This window comes from Apostichopus japonicus, chromosome 6, assembly GCF_037975245.1.
Source record: "Apostichopus japonicus isolate 1M-3 chromosome 6, ASM3797524v1, whole genome shotgun sequence".
Taxonomy (NCBI): domain Eukaryota; kingdom Metazoa; phylum Echinodermata; class Holothuroidea; order Aspidochirotida; family Stichopodidae; genus Apostichopus; species Apostichopus japonicus.
In genome coordinates this window covers 11,560,597-11,578,436 of record NC_092566.1, presented here as the reverse complement: position 1 = coordinate 11,578,436, position 17,840 = coordinate 11,560,597, and the positions used below count along the sequence as shown (strand labels likewise).

The 17,840-nt window shown below is 37.7% G+C and overlaps 1 protein-coding gene across 3 annotated transcripts in view; it reads left to right on the top strand.

Moving 5' to 3' along the window:
• The first annotated feature begins 213 nt into the window (after window positions 1-213).
• The window catches only part of LOC139968990 (nuclear factor NF-kappa-B p105 subunit-like), a 31,760-nt gene continuing 14,133 nt past the window's right edge, over window positions 214-17,840 (top strand). Inside the window, exons 1-8 of one of the 3 annotated variants that reach the window (XM_071973648.1) lie at window positions 214-736; window positions 3,327-3,490; window positions 4,285-4,383; window positions 12,394-12,542; window positions 14,499-14,776; window positions 15,200-15,399; window positions 15,731-15,869; window positions 16,810-16,896. In XM_071973648.1, the coding sequence (XP_071829749.1) occupies window positions 3,374-3,490; window positions 4,285-4,383; window positions 12,394-12,542; window positions 14,499-14,776; window positions 15,200-15,399; window positions 15,731-15,869; window positions 16,810-16,896 (1,069 nt within the window). In that variant the 5' untranslated portion in view covers window positions 214-736; window positions 3,327-3,373. Of the gene's footprint in view, window positions 783-836; window positions 857-3,326; window positions 3,491-4,284; window positions 4,384-12,393; window positions 12,543-14,498; window positions 14,777-15,199; window positions 15,400-15,730; window positions 15,870-16,809; window positions 16,897-17,840 lie in introns of those variants that run through there. The other 2 variants (XM_071973649.1, XM_071973650.1) reach the window with 2 other exon arrangements.

Below are 17,840 nucleotides of genomic sequence, written 5' to 3'. Positions count from 1 at the left end.
AACGTTGTGCTAATAAATCCTATTTTAGAATTATAAAGAATATAAAAAAAATACCCGGCGAAAAAGAACCCTCCCCTTTGCTCACGCCACTGCTTCTAATCCTGATCCGACCTGCTGGTCCGATTCCACTTCCGATTTTGACACCTTTTGTACTCTGTGACGTACTGTTCCAGCTCAACAGAAAATTTCAATTGAAGGGGATTCCCCTTACAATTAATTAATTGCGAAACGACAGACTCCTATCCGGCGCTAGGTTTCATCGGCCTTCAAACTATTTTCTTAGTTTTAGGACTAAATGTGCTGCACGAAATCTCGTCAGAGACAGAAATAATGCTTCGTGTTTGTTTCTAAAGCACTTTCATGGTACAACATCTTTTATTTGGGACTCTTTTCGGCCCAAACAATTCGTTCGTGTGGAGTTGCCTTCCCACATGGAAAGTTAACCTTATCACAGTGTGTATGCTAACGTAATCGAGTATGTGTACATTGTAAACAACGTTGTCCTCTCATAATAGTACTCATAATGGTACTGTGGCGGGTGCTTTTCCCTTGACGTAAGTTGTTACAACAACACACAGAACAGTATTCATTGATATAAGACGCCATACTTCTAACAGTCCGTACCGGATCAAACAGGAACGGTGTACTGCCGTGGTATTGAGAGGAACCAATTTAAGCCTTACGACTATACTAGTGCAGAAGAGGTTCCGGAAAAGACGAGTTTTTGCTAAATCTGGTAATTATCAACCATTCCTCCTTGGATTTTTCAAACTTCTCAGAAGGCAAGTTTGTAAAGTTATTTCGAGAGCTTTCTAACTTAGTCCAGGATACAACTTAACGTTAAACCTATCGTTAGGTAGGTCTAGTAACCCAAAGTTGACAATAGTCAGAATTAGTTTAGGCCTTCTGTCCCAATTTAAAACAAACCCAGGGACATAGTATCACTGATAATATTGCTTAATCGTCAAGCCATTTGGGTAACTAACAGTTGATATAATTCGGGAATCAGGCATACAGAAGTTAGTTCCAAAATTAACATCGCTGAAAGTAATGGAATGAGCAAGCATACAGTAGTGTGGTTTGGTTTTCAATTTTGAGTGTCTGTTCGGGTGATGGTAACCTCCCCAGAAACGGTAATCAAGCAGTTTTATAATTTTAGGAGTTGTTTTCAAATGTCATTTGTTGTCCGCCTGTAATTTCTTTAAATGTGATGAGTATATATGCATTGTGAAGTGTTTTTTTTATATCCTTTTTAAGTACAATAAATATGTACAACGTCTAGTACCATTTTTGGTAATATTTTGAACACTGTATTTGTAGGGCGGGTTGGAAAAATATTAGGAAGCACGGTCTTTCTTGTTAGCCGAAATCACTTAATTTGTTTCCACTTTGCTGTTAGTTCTATAGCCATAATTCAAGTATCATTGTACAGTAATAATAAAAGCTAGACTAATGTTTTGAACATATTTAATAGCGATCAGCCACTATCAAATTCCTGCTAGGATCAATTCAGTCTACAATATAACAAAGCGATATAGTTTACATTAGTATATTCTCTTACATGTATGTGTCATTGATTGTTCATTTCAAACATACATCCACATTTCAGATGTTCCAATGTTGCAAATCCCCACTTCCAATGGGGCTCTCCATAGATGGTTGTGTCATTTCTGTACTAATGAATGTGATCCTTACTGATATACAGTAGGGGTGTTACTAAAACGAATGACAATTGCGTTACACATAACGAATGACAATATGTTGTACACACTAAAAAATTGCGTTGACTAAAACGAATGACAGTAATGACAGCACAGACATTTTCTTCAACCGGGTATCACAGTTCAGACTTCGTGGGTATCTAGATAATGCACGGACAAGATAAAAACGCACCTTATAGTAAGCGAAATTGTAAGTTTGATTTTAAAAAGTAAATTTAACGTCATTTTTCCGATATTAATTGTTAGAAACTAACAATACTATAATCTTGAAATGGCTTCAGTAATCTTTCTATATAAATCTATGGAGGTAAAAAGCACAGAACTAAGGCGCATTCTCACACAAAAACTTTCCCTGTGGTTTCTATCCATAAATTACACAAAAACCCTGCAACCACGTAACATGCGATATCCTCAAATCATTTTTGCGCAGAAAACCAATAACCACGTACTCCACTCCGTTAATCATTCTATCTCCACTCAACACTGTCCTTCGTTGTCATTCGCTGTCATTCGCTGTCATTCGCTGTCATTCGCTGTCATTCGCTGTCATTCGCTGTCATTCGCTGTCATTCGCTGTCATTCGCTGTCATTCGCTGTCATGATAATTAACCCTGTACAAAGTCAATTGTCATTCGGTCATTCGCTGTCATTCGTTTTAGTTTGTCCCCTGATATAGTCAAGATCGCATGAAATGCTTACAAGAATGCAGAAAAGGTGATATGCATACAGATGAGCTGGGTTACATAGTTCAAGATTTCTTTTGCAGATAGGCTGATTAATAATAATAATATTTATACAGTTCTTATAAAGCGCAATAAACATTAAATACATCTGGATGCGCTGAACATCTCGATGCGCTGATTGTGAAGGAGTGCAAGTTAACGTACTTAAAACAATTAAGTTTAAGACTTGAAACTTGGAATATTAAAGATCTCTACTTCAGTAATGAGAAACAAAATTTTACTTCTAGCGATCAGCAGCTCACAGTACCATTTTTACTGCAGTCAGAGATTGCAGCTTGTCATGTTTAAGTAAAACAGTTGGAGAGTCCCATTCCAAAAGTCTATTCGTGGAAATGGACTAATACAGTACTTTCATTGAATGTAAATCATTGGTCATAAAGATGCAAGATATTCATTTTCATTTCTTCTGACAGCAGCATTGCCAATATCCAGAATTGAGCAAGACTAAAAAGAAACTTGACTTAATACATTTCTCCAAGTTTTCCTTCAGGATATGCAACCGACTGTACTGCACTCATAATGAAAGTTAAATTTTGTGTAACCTGATGTAGGAGAAAAATGTCATCAAGTAAGCCTACGTAGTTGGTTTCTCTGTTTTGCCAATTAAGGCATGAAAACCTAAATAGCAAAAATGATCTGACAGTTGATTTGGAAGGGGGGGGGGGGATGTTGGAGTTTTTGCTGTACTCCTCCTATTATTGCCCTGCTTCACCCAAGTGCTTGTAACACCCTGTACATTAAGTAAAGTGAAGCATTTAACGTTGTTCATTGGTGGTACAGTAAGTTTAAGCCAAGTTTTGTGTATCGTCAATGCTTCAGTCTCTTCTGAGTTAACAAATGTGCTTTCTTTTCTGTCTTGCAGGGTCTGTGGAGGCCACACTTGCTATCAGCTACTACAGGTGTCTGTAAATGATGGAGCCTGATCATGTTCTGGACGATATCTGGCAACAAATAGGTGTGCCCGAAGTTGGACTAACCCCTGTCGAGGCAGAACCGGAATTGAAAATTACAGAACAGCCAAAGACTGTGAGTAAAATAATCAACTGAATTACCCTAACCCTAACCAAAAGAAATACAAAACAGCCTGGGAACATCCAGTCAGCACAGGTCTGCATGCAAAGGCATTGGGTGCAAAATAAATTGTTCTTACCCAAAATTGTATTTTATGGACGCCCTAGTTTATTTTTTTCGGAGATATAAATTCAGACATAATCTTCTTATGATGCATGATTGCTTACTTAGCTCAGTCAACTCAACAATTCAAGTCTTTACAAGATTTTGTGTTATTTGTATCAAATGTTGCAAATTAGCTAACAAGTGTGAAAGCTTACACCACAAATATTGAAAGAAAGTAAACATCACATCAGATAACTGCCATGGAATAATACAGGTCTAGTTTTCAAATTTTGTCTACTTGTATAGTAGTTTTGAAGACTCCAAACTTTGATCTTAACTGTGGTTCCTGTGTAAAAAATATATACATCTTTGGACGTATGTACATGTAGCATTTTCACCATTTGGCGCATTTTGCGAAATATCAATTTATTCCCCGATTACTCATATTGTATATAGGCACAAAAATAGATCAACTTCTTAAAAATTTTAGCATATTGCATAATCCAGACTTAATTGATTCTTGCCTCCAGATTAGACTCATCTTTAAATATTATTATGCATATATATAAGAAAACACATTAAAACCATAATAATTTTAAGTTATGTTTAGTGATTCTCATTAGCTGCATAGGGAAGTTTATCATGATCAGCCCATCTTCAGATTTCTTACCTGAATACTGTACGAACACAATTGACTTCAACAGAAAGGATTCCGATTCCGATATAATTGTGAAGGGTTGTCTCATGGAGGACTGCCAGGTGAACACAATCAAAAAGGAAAGAGAACTTATCCATCAGTAGAGGTAAGTGATTGAATTAAATTTCTTTTATTTCCACTTGAAACATATTTAAAGTAGAGATATGATGACTTATAATTCATAGCTTTCAGTACATGAAGTACAGTCATTTCATCGTTAGAGGGAAAAGAGGGAGGGTAATGACAGCTCACCATATGGGCGGACAATTGCCGCCCCCTCCCCCCCAAAAAAAATCCAAACATCTTTCCATTTTTTAATCAAAACCTAGTTACCATTTTTTGGGGGGAAAGAAAGTGCAGAAGTATTAAATATGAGAAAGTATTTTGTAATTTGATGGCCACAGCTCTGATATCTCAAGAAAGTAATGTTTTCAGTGAGCTGTCACTTTTGCTCCAGAGTAACTCAACTAAGTTTGTAACATACTGACGTGCTACCCTGTTACGTGATTCAGACTTTGTTCATAAACCTCAAATTAAAAAATCTCACTGTAGAAAAAGTAGCAATTTAATAGTACAAAAATGTTCATAAAACACCTGGAACAGAATATGATTTACAGCTTGTGGATGTAATAAAGGCACAATAAAGGCTGTTTAATAGGAGCAACACAGAACATATTGTTGTTTATAATTTCCCTGACATTTATTAAAATTACGGTATTAGTATTTTATCTGTATACATTGTACCTTGGACAGTGGGCGCCATTTAGTATGCATAAATTTCTTGTTAACAAAGTTTCACAACATTAAAAAATTCTACAGAAAAAGGTCAAATCGAAAGACTTCCAGGCACTTTTTTCCAGGAACCCTTTACAAGGCTTTGCTCTGGACCTCATCAGGGTCTCAAGTGGTCCCTGTTTAATGTTGCATATGTGTGAGTAATGTCGGCTATGTGAGAGCTAGCATTTTGCCTCCAAGTAGGTCATCCCCCAAACAAAATTCCATTCAGCCGTCACTTATGGGGAGACAGGGCTGTTTGGCCAAACTGTAAATTTCCCCTGATAGATTCAGGTAGGGGCTGAACCTATATATGTAAGGGCCAGATGCAAATGAAGGATGTTTTAATGTCAGATTGACATGACATGACATACAGTATTACATGACATACATACAGGACATGACATACAGTATTACATGTGAATGATAAATGGATGTGAAGGAGACCAGACAAAAGTAGTTATCTTATTGAGGTCAGGCCACCTTAGCTTATGACAAAAGTGAGGGGTCAAGTGATGAAATATACCAATAACAATTGAGAAGTGAGTCATTACTTATCACTGGGGAGGAGGGGGGATGGGGGGGTGGTAGGTGAGGAGGAGGGACAATCAGAATAGAGTTTCTGTATTTCATCAATGGCAAATCAGTTATTTTTACTGTTAATGTTCATTAGGTTTGGTAAAATTGGGTTGACCAAAAGCAGAAAGCTGAGCACTTTAAGATCAGAGTTCTGAGAATATTATTGTTTAACTTTGCTCCTGTGTTACATGTCTCTACTCTACATGTAAGCTCTATTCATATCTTCCTAACCTTTGCAATTGCTAACAGTTTAGCACTGCATCCCCTGTACCCCACTTCCAGGATACTGCCCACTTTCTCACCATTTCTGAACCAGCAGTGGTCAAGTGGTTGCCAAACCATGCAGATGTTCTTATTCCAGCAAGGTTCATCCATTATAAATCTGTTTAGGACTACAGAGTGCTCTAGTGTGGGCAGTATGTGATTTCTGCCTGTAAGTTGGGATATTTATACGGCATTGATGGATCGTCAAAAAGGGCATGATCATTAATTGAATTTAATTGAAGAGACTGCTGTTTCACTAATATGAAATGATACCATCATGGTATCACCTTGTTTAGCAATTGATCCCTTAAGAACACACAGTTTTCCATTATTAACATACCCTGTGTCCTTACTATATATAGAGTCTCTGTGCAAGGAAGTATACAGTATACCATTTCAAGCATTAACCTACCAAAGGTCAATCAGTGCTTGAGGGTCAGAAGGAAGGTAAAACATGGAAAATTAGAAAATTGTAATAACAATGGAAAAGGAAATGCTTAATACAAATCAGTAGATTGTCAACCAGCAGACGTCATATTATTTCTAAGAAATATCATGATAATGGTAAATGGAAAATGTCTTAATTTGTTCTGACTTGAAAACCTCAAATAATATTCTGCCACAGGCATCATAAGGCTGTATACATTATATAGGAAGAAATCCATCCTTGGGAAGGAAGGGGTGTGGAACTGTAGGGGTGGGGAACTGTAGGGGTGGGGAACTGTAGGGGTGGGGAACTGTAGGGGTGGGGAAGTGTAGGGGTGGGGAACTGGAGAGAGAGGGGAAGAGAGATTGGGGAACAGTTTGGTGGAAGGATATCCCGTCCTACCGGAGATAGAAAACTTCACACTACTCAAACAAATTTGCATTCGTATGTCCGCAAATCAATTTTTATGATTAGTTTTGTTTATAAGTAGTGTACATTCCAACAAATGTTGTTTCCTCGTGATAAACTATGGAAGCTCAGTTAGAAGGTAAATCATACTTCTTCCCCTGCTTGAATACCTGTTTCACCTAGCCACGGTTTTAGTGTAATTCCCTTTGTAAAAGTGTCATGTAAATGCGTGGATCCCACTATTAACCAGAACTATTAATTTATTAGGCTGGGAGTATACTTGAATGATTCACGTCCTTCCAATACTATCCATGCCAATGTACCGTTCAGGGTAACACTTAAAGTAGTGCAGGTAATCTCTCTTTAAAGTCTGTAGTCCCCTTTTCACCAGATAACTCAAGTTACATTGAGCAATGTTATCTACTGGGTCATTGCGAAGTCGGTAGGATTAGTTTGTAAGTTGTAACCGTAGTACAGTATTAAACCACATTCAAATTCCAAAGTAAATTTTTAACAGTGTTGATATATCATGCTATCAGTAGGTTGGTTATGTTAAAAGCTACAACATTTTAGAGTTAATATAGCATTTGCATATAATCTATCTCCATAATAGAAGATAAACATTACGAAATCAAGAAAAAACATCACAAAATGAAGCACATGTAGACTTGATCGAGTATTCTGCCTTGTGTTTGGAACAACATAAAAAACTGTGATATTTTCCAAAGTGGAAGTTCCATCTTTCTGGTTACCACTGGCAACAGTTGATGATGATAACATATTAATTCAGCAGAGATTTCTTATTTGTAAAAGTAGGATCTTGGCTGAGGTATATCTCTGTTAATTTATGAAAGTATTGTTGAGGATCATTAATTAATTTCCTACAAGGGTCTGCAAGAAACATTGATTAAAGCAAAGGGCCGTAGAACCCACTATAACTAGATTGAGCAATATTTATACAGGGCAGGCCGTAGGTTGCTCAAAGACATAAGACCTACCACGTTTGTCAGTGCAAGATTGTACTTTACTCTTTATTTCACTGGCCGGATTTAAATCTCTGGGGATTTGGCCTGTCGTTCAGCCCACTGAGAACTTTGGCTTATTGCTTTGGCTTGGTTGATCGATTTGACTGAAGCAGTCATTCACTTTGACAACGATTCCCACCAAGAAAGTTCTGTCTATAAACACTTTCAAGCATCTTATTATTGACTAAGTATTCTTTGACAAAAACATCTTTATAGTGAAATACATATGAATGGCTATAAATAGTTTGTGCCAAGGCTGTGAGAAAAGCACAGCAGGTGTATATGAGTTCATGACCTGCATGTCAACAACATTTGCTAATTAAATGTGGGTGTGTGTGTGCTTGGACGAAATATGTTTGTTTGCCTTTGAGCAACTATCAAACATGTTGCTGTAACTGTTTCTTCTAGAAACTCTGAGTTGCATTACAAAGTTGGCATTCTTTTTCCCATTATTAGCACTACAATAACAATGTTGTGTTTGTGTCAAACTATACACGTGCAAATGCAAAATAAACATTCATAGTTCCATGTCTGGGCGTATTGTCAGTCGGTCATTGGACGTACAGTGTAAAATTGTCACCAATTTTTATCTCAGTATGTCTACTACACTGTAGCTGTGATTTTGTAATGCTTGATGGCAAAGATTGGTTTGTTATACAGTTTTTATACCAGCTGCTAGATCTCTTGAGCAATGCTTTTTTTTGGGAGATGTTGTCATCGGCAAAATTGCCCTACAAAAGTTGTGTCTGTTTGTAGCCTGGAATCATTTCAGAGACAAGCTCTGAGCCATTTTTGTCCTTGTTTGGTGAATGGAAGGCAGTTGTAAGCTAGGTAGAATAAGATAGAAAAGTACAAAGGTTGAGTAGATTAATATGTGTCTTTTGTAAATACTCAAAACAAGTCAAGTTTTGGGGTTTTCTACTTAATCCTCTTCTTCAACAAGTTCCCTCTTCAAAGACTAGCATGCATTGTTCTTCTATTAATAGCAACCCTCCTCAATAAATAGTGTGCTCTACCATCAGTACCAACCTGCTCTTTTAATAAACAATTTCTAAAGGAAAAATAATTTAATGGCACTAACACTTAAAGGGTGTGAAGACTCACGCAAAAAGAACGTGTAATGCCGGTAATATAGCCTAGTTTCGAATGAGGTGTAGCAGAAGTGTTAGACACCACCATCGATCCCAGAAAATACGCACACAGCTTGCTACCTTCGGTAATTAGACACTAGTGTACAGTCAGTACATACAGCTGCGGTCAATACCCACAGCACAGTGTACAAACGATACAGCGATGGACATCCCAGGTCCAGCTAAAGATAACAAGGTATCACGTTCCATTACTGTCTGCAGTTTGTAGCGACAAGCAGAAAACTTCACTTGCAAGCAACGGAAAGTTAACTTTTTCAGAGTGCGGCACGCAGGTTGGGGTGAGTCTTCAATGCCTTTAAACTGGTGGGTCAACTGCTAGTTTTTTAACTACAGGTAGGCACTACACATCAGTGACATGCACAGGATTTTGCAGTTTGGGGGAGGGATGGGGGTCGTAGGAGAGGGCAAAAGTCTAAATTTCCCTCATATGATTTTGAAGTTTGGGTGGGGGAGGGGGGAGGGTTAGGGGGATGGTAGGAGAGGGACAAATTCCAAATTTTCCCTCAACTGATTTGGGTTGGGGCTTGAATTTTAAAGGAAGGGCTGTAGCCCGATTTGGTGAACAAGGGGTGTGGCTGTGGTGTTGTTGAAGTGACTCTGAAGTACGGAGGTAGTCTGGGAGCCCTCCCTCAGATAAAGTCAAATATTAGAGGTCAAATGGTGCCTTCGGAGGCATAAAGAATACAAATTAGGTCTAAAATGCAAAGTTGTGCTACTAAATTCTTTTCAATTTTGCAAAATCCCCTGAGTGACTGATGGAGTTGGGTGGAGGGTGGGGGGAGTGGGGGAGTGGGGTGAGGGAAATGGTGGGTATGGCTCTTCTGCCCCCCCCCATTTGCAAACATCACTGAGCTACACACAGACTGCACATTTTGCTGGCCGTTTAAAATCCTGTAAAACGCATTCTTTGACACATTTCTTGTGTCAATCTTAGTATGGACAAATCATTCCTGAAAAGAAGACTTCCTGTCTAATTGCTAAAATAATGAAAAAAGAAGAGAAAGAATGAAAGCAATAAGAAGCGGAAACCTTATTATTTGTAGATATTGTAACAGGAAGGCTGAGCTGAAAGTGCAAAGGAAGTAGCTTGGCTATTAAGCTGTGCGTACAAGTAACGCTAGAAAGTATTTCCTTATCGTGTAGTAAAATGTTTAGTAGGTTTAGTGAGAGCATCTGCTTGTGTTGGCAACATACACTTTTACAGGCAGGCAAATGCTCAAGTTTTCATGTCTTAGGGAATGATACATAGCACTTGCTATAGAAACAGGCAAATGCTCAAGTTTTCATGTAATACTTAGGGAATGATACATAGCACTTGCTACAGAAAGTTGAACAATTGTCATAGTTTAAAACACAGTACTGTGTGTACTGTTTTCTGAGTGGCTGTTTATTTTCAAAGCAAATACAAACAAGGTTGAAATTCTCTTGATATCCATACTGTACCTCACCTCTTTCTGGGTTGTTACCAATAAAACTAGGGTATTATTCCTGGTTACTTGGTAGTCAAGGTAACATGGCTTCTGATTGGCCCTGTCCAACTAAGAAATGATCATCGGGATCACCAGCAGCAATTAAGCCCAGTCGATGGAGCGTAGGACTTGTAACCTGGCGGTTCAATTTCCATAAATTTGCAAAGAATTGCATGTATATATAAATAAGGTCAGGAGATTTTTGTTGTTGAATCATTTATGATGATCATTGAAGTTGTGGAAAGTGGGCAAGGATTGGTTAGTTCAAGATTGGGTAGGAAGACATATGTTGTGAAGTTTCTGTTGAATACAGGTAGTTCTGAGTGGTTCATGGTAACTTCTAATGTATCAATGGTACATAGTAACACCTTCCTGTTTGGATCAGTTCGTCATTTACTACATACCCTACTATGTACCCCTCTACTCTGAAATTTGAATTTAGGTGATTCTGGTTGACCCTCAGCACTACTCTTTTCTTATACTGTACTTAATTTGACTGTGGTGACAAAATGGCTTGGAATTCAGCAGTGTAATTTCTGGTGAAATGGCAATGCTACTGTATTTATTAATATGCTGTCAGTAGCATGACTAGCCTAGTTTGGTTTCAACTACTGTAATACATGCAGGTAAAAATGAACGGAAAGTTCTTTGTATGTTTGCTGTTTGTAAGCACTTTCTGTGGTGCAAGACCCTTAAATTGTATTCTCAGTCTTGCATATCTCACACACCAGTATCTGTACCCGACTTTTTTATCGTTGTTTTTGAGAGTTTTTGGTTTTGATGATGATGGTAACCTTCGCATTCATGATGGCGTATGCATGTATGTGTGTGTGTGTGTGTGAGTGCGTTTGTGACGCCCAGCTTGTAAACACGATATCTCAAGAAGGGTAGGTCAGACCAACTTCATATTTGGTGTGTAGAAGTACCACATTGGATACAAGAAGCCTCTTGTTTTTGGTGGAGGTCAAAGGTCATTTGGGTCATCAGAGGTCAAATTGTGAAACCCTTGTAAACATGTACACCCTCACTATACATTACGTCAGATTCATGAAGAAAACTGCTCATGTTTTATCATCGAAACCAAAATGAATTTTTGCATTCTGGTTACTTCGTAATAAGAAGGTTCTGGGTTTCCAACTCACTAGGAACCAGAATGGTCAATTCAAAATGGCTGCTTTGCCGTTTCTGCCAAGCAAATGTGTCTTCGTCCATTCGGTAGGTAGGTTTGAATTGGGATGTGGATTTCTGTTTTGTCAGTGCGTCGGTTTCAGGACGACAAATTCAGTACAGTATTGTTGTAAAGTTGGTTATCCTTAAGTACCCCCTGCAGTATTTAAAATGGTTCTGGTCCTCCAGCTACCCACCCCTTGTCCATTGTTGAGGCCTAAGGGGATGTTAAGAGGGGTCCATGGAACAATTATTTGAAACTCTAATCTCTGTATATGTCATGACAAAGAAAAGGTTCAGTACTGTAGTAATATATATTCAAGTACATGTGTGAATATGTCATTCCATCGATGCAAAGCTACAGTACAACCCAGTAAAAATTCAGCTTTTAAAAACTGTTAATAAATAAAATGAAGACTTTCAGACCAGATTCTTCAATACAGCTGTTGAATTTTTAGAGGAATCCTCTTTGGGATGTGGTGTTTCTGGTTTGCAAATTGGAAATGGTTTTGAAAACAACTTTGCTGGCCATCACCTTCATTGTAGTAGTGATGAAAGTGGTGCCCTGAGAAAGCCCTCAAATACTGAAAATACTCAAATACTCTTATCTGTAAGATGGAGACTTGGAGTGGTGACATTCCTTGGAGAAGCAGTGGGTGTGACAATTGCAACCCCTGCCTCGTAATTATCTGAACACTCATCGAAAGTAGAAGGCTTGATATAGGAATATACGGTATATCTGCCAACCACTACATGGATCTATAGGAGTCTCAAAATGAGCTTCTTTTGGCACCGTAACCCTAGGGAATTACTAAACAAAGTAACACTTCTCTTAACATTTATTTACACCAGATTTACAACTATGTAGGGGAAGCACGCATAGTCGTGTCTCTCGTCACCGACGAGCCGGAGCCAAAGCCGCACGCGCACTCATTAGTCGGAAGAAATTGCAATAACGGCATCTGTACAGTTCAAGTCGGTCCTGCTGATATGACTGCTTGGTAAGTAAAACATCACTAAACCTGATTAAGGATCAGACTAGAACTAAAAAGAAAACAAACAAACAACAATATATGAACAAAACAAATGAAGTTATATTACATATGTGAAATCAATATCAGTCAAGCCTAGAATAATTTGCCAGTTGAAACTGAACCTTGGGTGGTATAGGCAGCCATATATAAACTATAAAAAAAAAGTGGTTTCTAAAGCTTGATGACAGTACTTATGATTAATACTTTGAATTTCAAGAGGTCTTTCCTTGTTTCTATGATTCCATATACTACAAATACAAGTATATAACAATGTTCAAACATATGTGAAACAGAGGAAATGGGGAAATCCCCAACAATATCGACCGTGTATCGCATATCATTAAGTGTACTTCCGTTGTGAATTATTAAGTCCGTATATGTTGTTGTTGTTTCTTTATTCATATCTAAAACATCCGACCATGAGTTATGTTTTGTTTAAGTATCCTTTAGCTTTTATGTTTAGCATATGATCTGGAATTCCTGTTTTGAAATTAGTCACACCCCATTGGAAAAAAGAAAAATCCCCTTGAAAGTACTTGTCATTGATTTTCTCTTATCAGAAGCACCCACCTTACTTCCTCATCTTTTGTTTTATATGTTTTGATAGAGTGGGTTTGGTTTTCAATTTCTTCTGTTGTTTCTTTCCCACTCATTTTTGTGCCTTTCCTTTTATCTTTTTTTGTTGTTGTCAAGATCAGGTCTACAGTAGATATCAACTGTTTTCTTGGTTTCTATAGTTAATTGTGTTCATCAATAGATTTTAATAGTATCGTGGTGTAAGGTCACTTTGCCTGTTCCCTAAATTTTTTGATATTTGATACAGTAGATCTTTGAACTCCTGTATTATAAATAGTTGCTATTTATACTGGTTGTAATATATATTCTAATGAAAAAATGAAGAGTATGCAGCTTCATTGATATGTACACTAGTCGCCATGCTTGTAAGTCAAATTGTAACCACTTTTTCTAATCCCAATTTTGATCTATTGCCACAGTGAAACGAGGAAACATCATTTTAATATTTTGAAACACTTTCGTGGATTATTCCACCCGTTTAGTGGAATTATTTAAAGTAAACTTCAAAGCGTGCTCACAGTTAGGGAAAGTTTTGCCTTGCTTCAACCAGTTTGACTGCTGACTTTAAAAGAATAATTATGTCTGTTTCTGGTGGAATCTGATCAATCCATCGATGAAATCACATAGCTGAAAGATACTTGAACTAAACTACTGTGCAAGATCATCATCACCACTATCCTTTAAAAAACATTTATCGTTACTATCGCCAGTGTACCAAATGAAAAGTCAAGTTGAAACTGTAGCCGATAGTTATCATTCATGTAACAGGGCACGGAGCTAATTTGGCCATGATTTCTTCCAAGGTTTGTCAGTAATGCCTCAAATTTTGTAGATGTCTAAGAATTGCTATGATCCAAAGCTCCATTCCTGAAGGGTTCTTCTTCTTCAAGTTTTTCTCTTCTGAAAATCGAATGTCAGCATTTGGCTTTATGATATCCTGACCCACCATACCATACCACACCCCACCACCATCCCTCCTCCGCATCGAGATGGAATGAGATGATGTAAGTCACTGACGTTGACCAAAGTAAAAGATGATAGAGTTGTCTAAACTTGGTGGTCTAAACTTTGTGTTAACTATTGAGAAGGAAGGTCAGGTTTGAAAATGACTGGCTCAAGCTGCTGCAGATTTTGCAATTACTCCTAAAATTTTCTTGAGTGCTGACTGAAACCCTATAATGGCACATGTTTATAAACCTTCACTCATGTTGTTAATCCTGCTGTAAACTTGTGAAATTTGACATTAGCTATATGGCAAATTTGATATTTCAAAGAGAAATACATACAAATTTATATTGTTGATTATTATTATCATTATTTTTGAGACCATCTGCTATCTTACTACAGTTTTCAGAATTTAATGATCCAGCATGCCACAAGGAGAGATGCAATCCCAATCTTGCAGAGAAGAATTCTCGAGCACCAACAGATCCGCAGCATGATATTAGGATCGAATGCGGAACCCCAGATGTCTGTCGCCGAAGCAGAAGAGAGAGCTAAACTGATGGCCAAGGACATGGACTTGTCTAAAGTTAAACTGTGTTTCCAAGCCTACCTGAAAGACATCTCTGGGAGATTCACCCGCGCCCTCCCACCTATCCTCTCCAATGTGGTTTATGATAGTCGTAAGTCATTCTCATGCAGCAGGGGAGGGGAGGGGAAGTGAGGGGGGAAGTGAGGGGAGGGGTTGAATAGCTTTCTTTGATACTTGGGGGCTATTCAACCTGGGGTGGATTGAGGGCTGGTGGGTGTCCCCAAACATATATATACTCTTCAGAGTATTGGGATTAGCTTTACTGGTATGATAATTTTATTTATTAAATTTTGTAATGTTTCATTGTGATAACTTCTTGAATCTACTGTATCTATTAAAAATAAATGATGATGGGGAACTGTGTGTGGAAAGGTTATGGGGGAGGGGGGAGTTTGTGACTTCCTTCAGTCGTAATGTAGGTCATAGGTTGTGATGGACAATAAGTTTAAAAATTGGCCAGCATTTAATTGATGAGTTTGGCAAAAATAATTCCACCTCTTCTTTTTTTTTTCAGACTCTCCAAATTCTACTGCTCTTAAGATTTGTCGAATGGATCGAAGCTCTGGGAGCACACTGGGTGGAGAAGAAGTCTACTTGCTCTGTGATAAAGTGCAGAAGGAAGACATCGAGGTCAGATTCTTTGAGATGAACTCGGCTGGTGAGGTAGTCTGGGAAGGCTTTGGCGACTTTGGCCCCACCGACGTTCATCGGCAGGTAAAGATTTTCAAACGCCCAGGATCAGGTCACATAGCATTAACATATCTGGTTGTTTGTATGCAGGTGATCGATTTGATGGATTTTTAACATCACTTTTACTAGCCTGAAATTCAGTAAGAGAAAGCATACAATGAGAAAAGAGAAATCACTTTTCATTGGAGTGTCGTCCCTCGTGGATAATATTACTGTTCCTTGAAATGCGCATTTCTTCTAACAAGTATGAGCTTCTTTCACCTTCACCTTAATAGACTATTGACCGGTTCATACAATGTTCTTAAAGCTCAGGAAGTTGTAGTCACGGTGATGTACTATTTTCTCTCCATTGCAGTATGCTATAGTCTTCAAGACACCTCCATTTAGGGATAACAACATCCAGCAGTCGATAGGGGTACAGGTTCAACTGAGACGTAAATCGGATCATGAAGTCAGCGATCCAAAGCCATTCAAGTATCATTCACCAATAAAAGGCAAGTAATCTTGCTGTCATGAATATTCATTGAGCTACAAAGCAATGATTCACGACACTGCCACATTAACCAGAAATTCATAAGGTTAGGTGATTTTGATGTCAATTGATGTTATTGATTAATTTAAAATTTTCAATTAAAAGGAGGAAAAAGATTAGAATTATACTCTATTTTAAAACAAGCTATAATTAGACATCTCACGATATCTTTTTCATTTGAAGAAATCACCTTTAACATCTGGAAGTGTTAATTCTGGTAAATGTGATTCACTCTTAATGGTGTAATATTTGAGTCTATTGTAGAATGACATTTTCCTGCAAACCAGGAAAGTTGAATTATCAAATAGCCTAAGTATTTCTTATCACAGTCGTTATTGACCTTGGATTTGCATAAATTTGTGTTCCACTTTTGTATTTCTTTCTTTGAGGAAATCAGCATTATATGATGTACAAACTGTTTCTTGTCAAATGTTACCAAGCAGTTTCACTGTTTAAAATGATCTTGAGGTGCCTTAAAGGCATTGAAGACATGCCCCAAACAGCGTGCCGCCATCTTTTAAAAGTTAACTTTCTGGTGCTTGAAAGTGAAGTTTTTCTCTTGTCGCTACAAAATGCAGACAGTAATGAAACGTGATACCTTGTTATCTTTAGCTGGACCTGAGATGTCCATCACTGTATCGTTTGTACACTGTGCTGTGGGTATTGACCGCAGCTGTATGTACTGACTGTACACATGTGTCTAATTACCGACGGTAGCAAGCTGTGTGTGTATTTTCTGGGATCGATGGTGGTGTCTAACACTTCTGTTACACCTCATTCGAAACTAGGTCAGACTACCGGTATTAGACGTTTCTTTTTGCGCGAGGCTTCACACCCTTTAACTATAACACAATGACAGGTTTGTTTTATCTCTGTCTACAAATTCATTTTCCATTAAACAGATAAAGAAAGAATATCTCGTAAGAGGGTGAAACGCTGTTATCCGATTGCTACCGATGAAGACCTTCTTAGAGAATTGATCGATGCAGGTATGATTATACAGTAACAACCCGTTATCAGTTTCAACCCAATTGTTAATCTTATTCAGATTACATCATTTTTATCTAATTTTGTGACAGCTAAGTTGTGTTTGAAATGTAAAGTGATTATGCTTTTTCGTTTTTTGGTTTGTTTTGACCTTGTTTGTCACTTTAACATTGCTACAACTGTTATGAACTATTTGAGGGCCATTTATACAACACGTAATCCAAGTGCACACATAATCCAGTAGGTTGAAATATGTGAACGATCAGTTTCATTTGTCTACAAACCTCTAAGCTATAATTGATATCTGTTACTTTCACCAAACTAGAACTGCTGCATGTTAAGGGAGAAGAGATATGTCATTTATGTGGATTTATAGTGATGGAGGTTTTACAGTTCTAGTTAGATCAGCTTATAAAAACTTATAAATCTGATGGAATGTGTTCTTTTGCCTGCTCCTCAGCCTTTGATTGAAGTTTGTAGAATCTACGGACTCGTTAATAAATCTGGCTAAATTTTATTCAGCTCAAAATGTTTAACGCCAGATAACCCAATGAAAATGATGAATATTGATATGAAAATTGCATAGAATGGTGCCATTTTCACTGAGCTTTTAGTGCAGTCAGCTGGAAGTGTGAAGTGTGAATTTTGGCAAACAAGTACTGAGACTTTAAGGAAAGGCAGCAATAATTTTGTCATCAGTCGTATAATGGTCAATCTTGGACTGGTCATCTGAATTTATACCTAAACCAGCCAAAACAAGATACCGTGAGAGAACTGTGTTTTCTACGTTTGTATCAGTAGACATACCAACTGTATAACGTGTGGGAAACAATATCAATTGTTTATGACGTTACTTGTTTACTATATTCTGCAAGTTTCACCAATTTTGATCAACAATTTTTAAGCAAAAGGAACCTCTAAACAGTGGAACTTTAATAATGTAGAT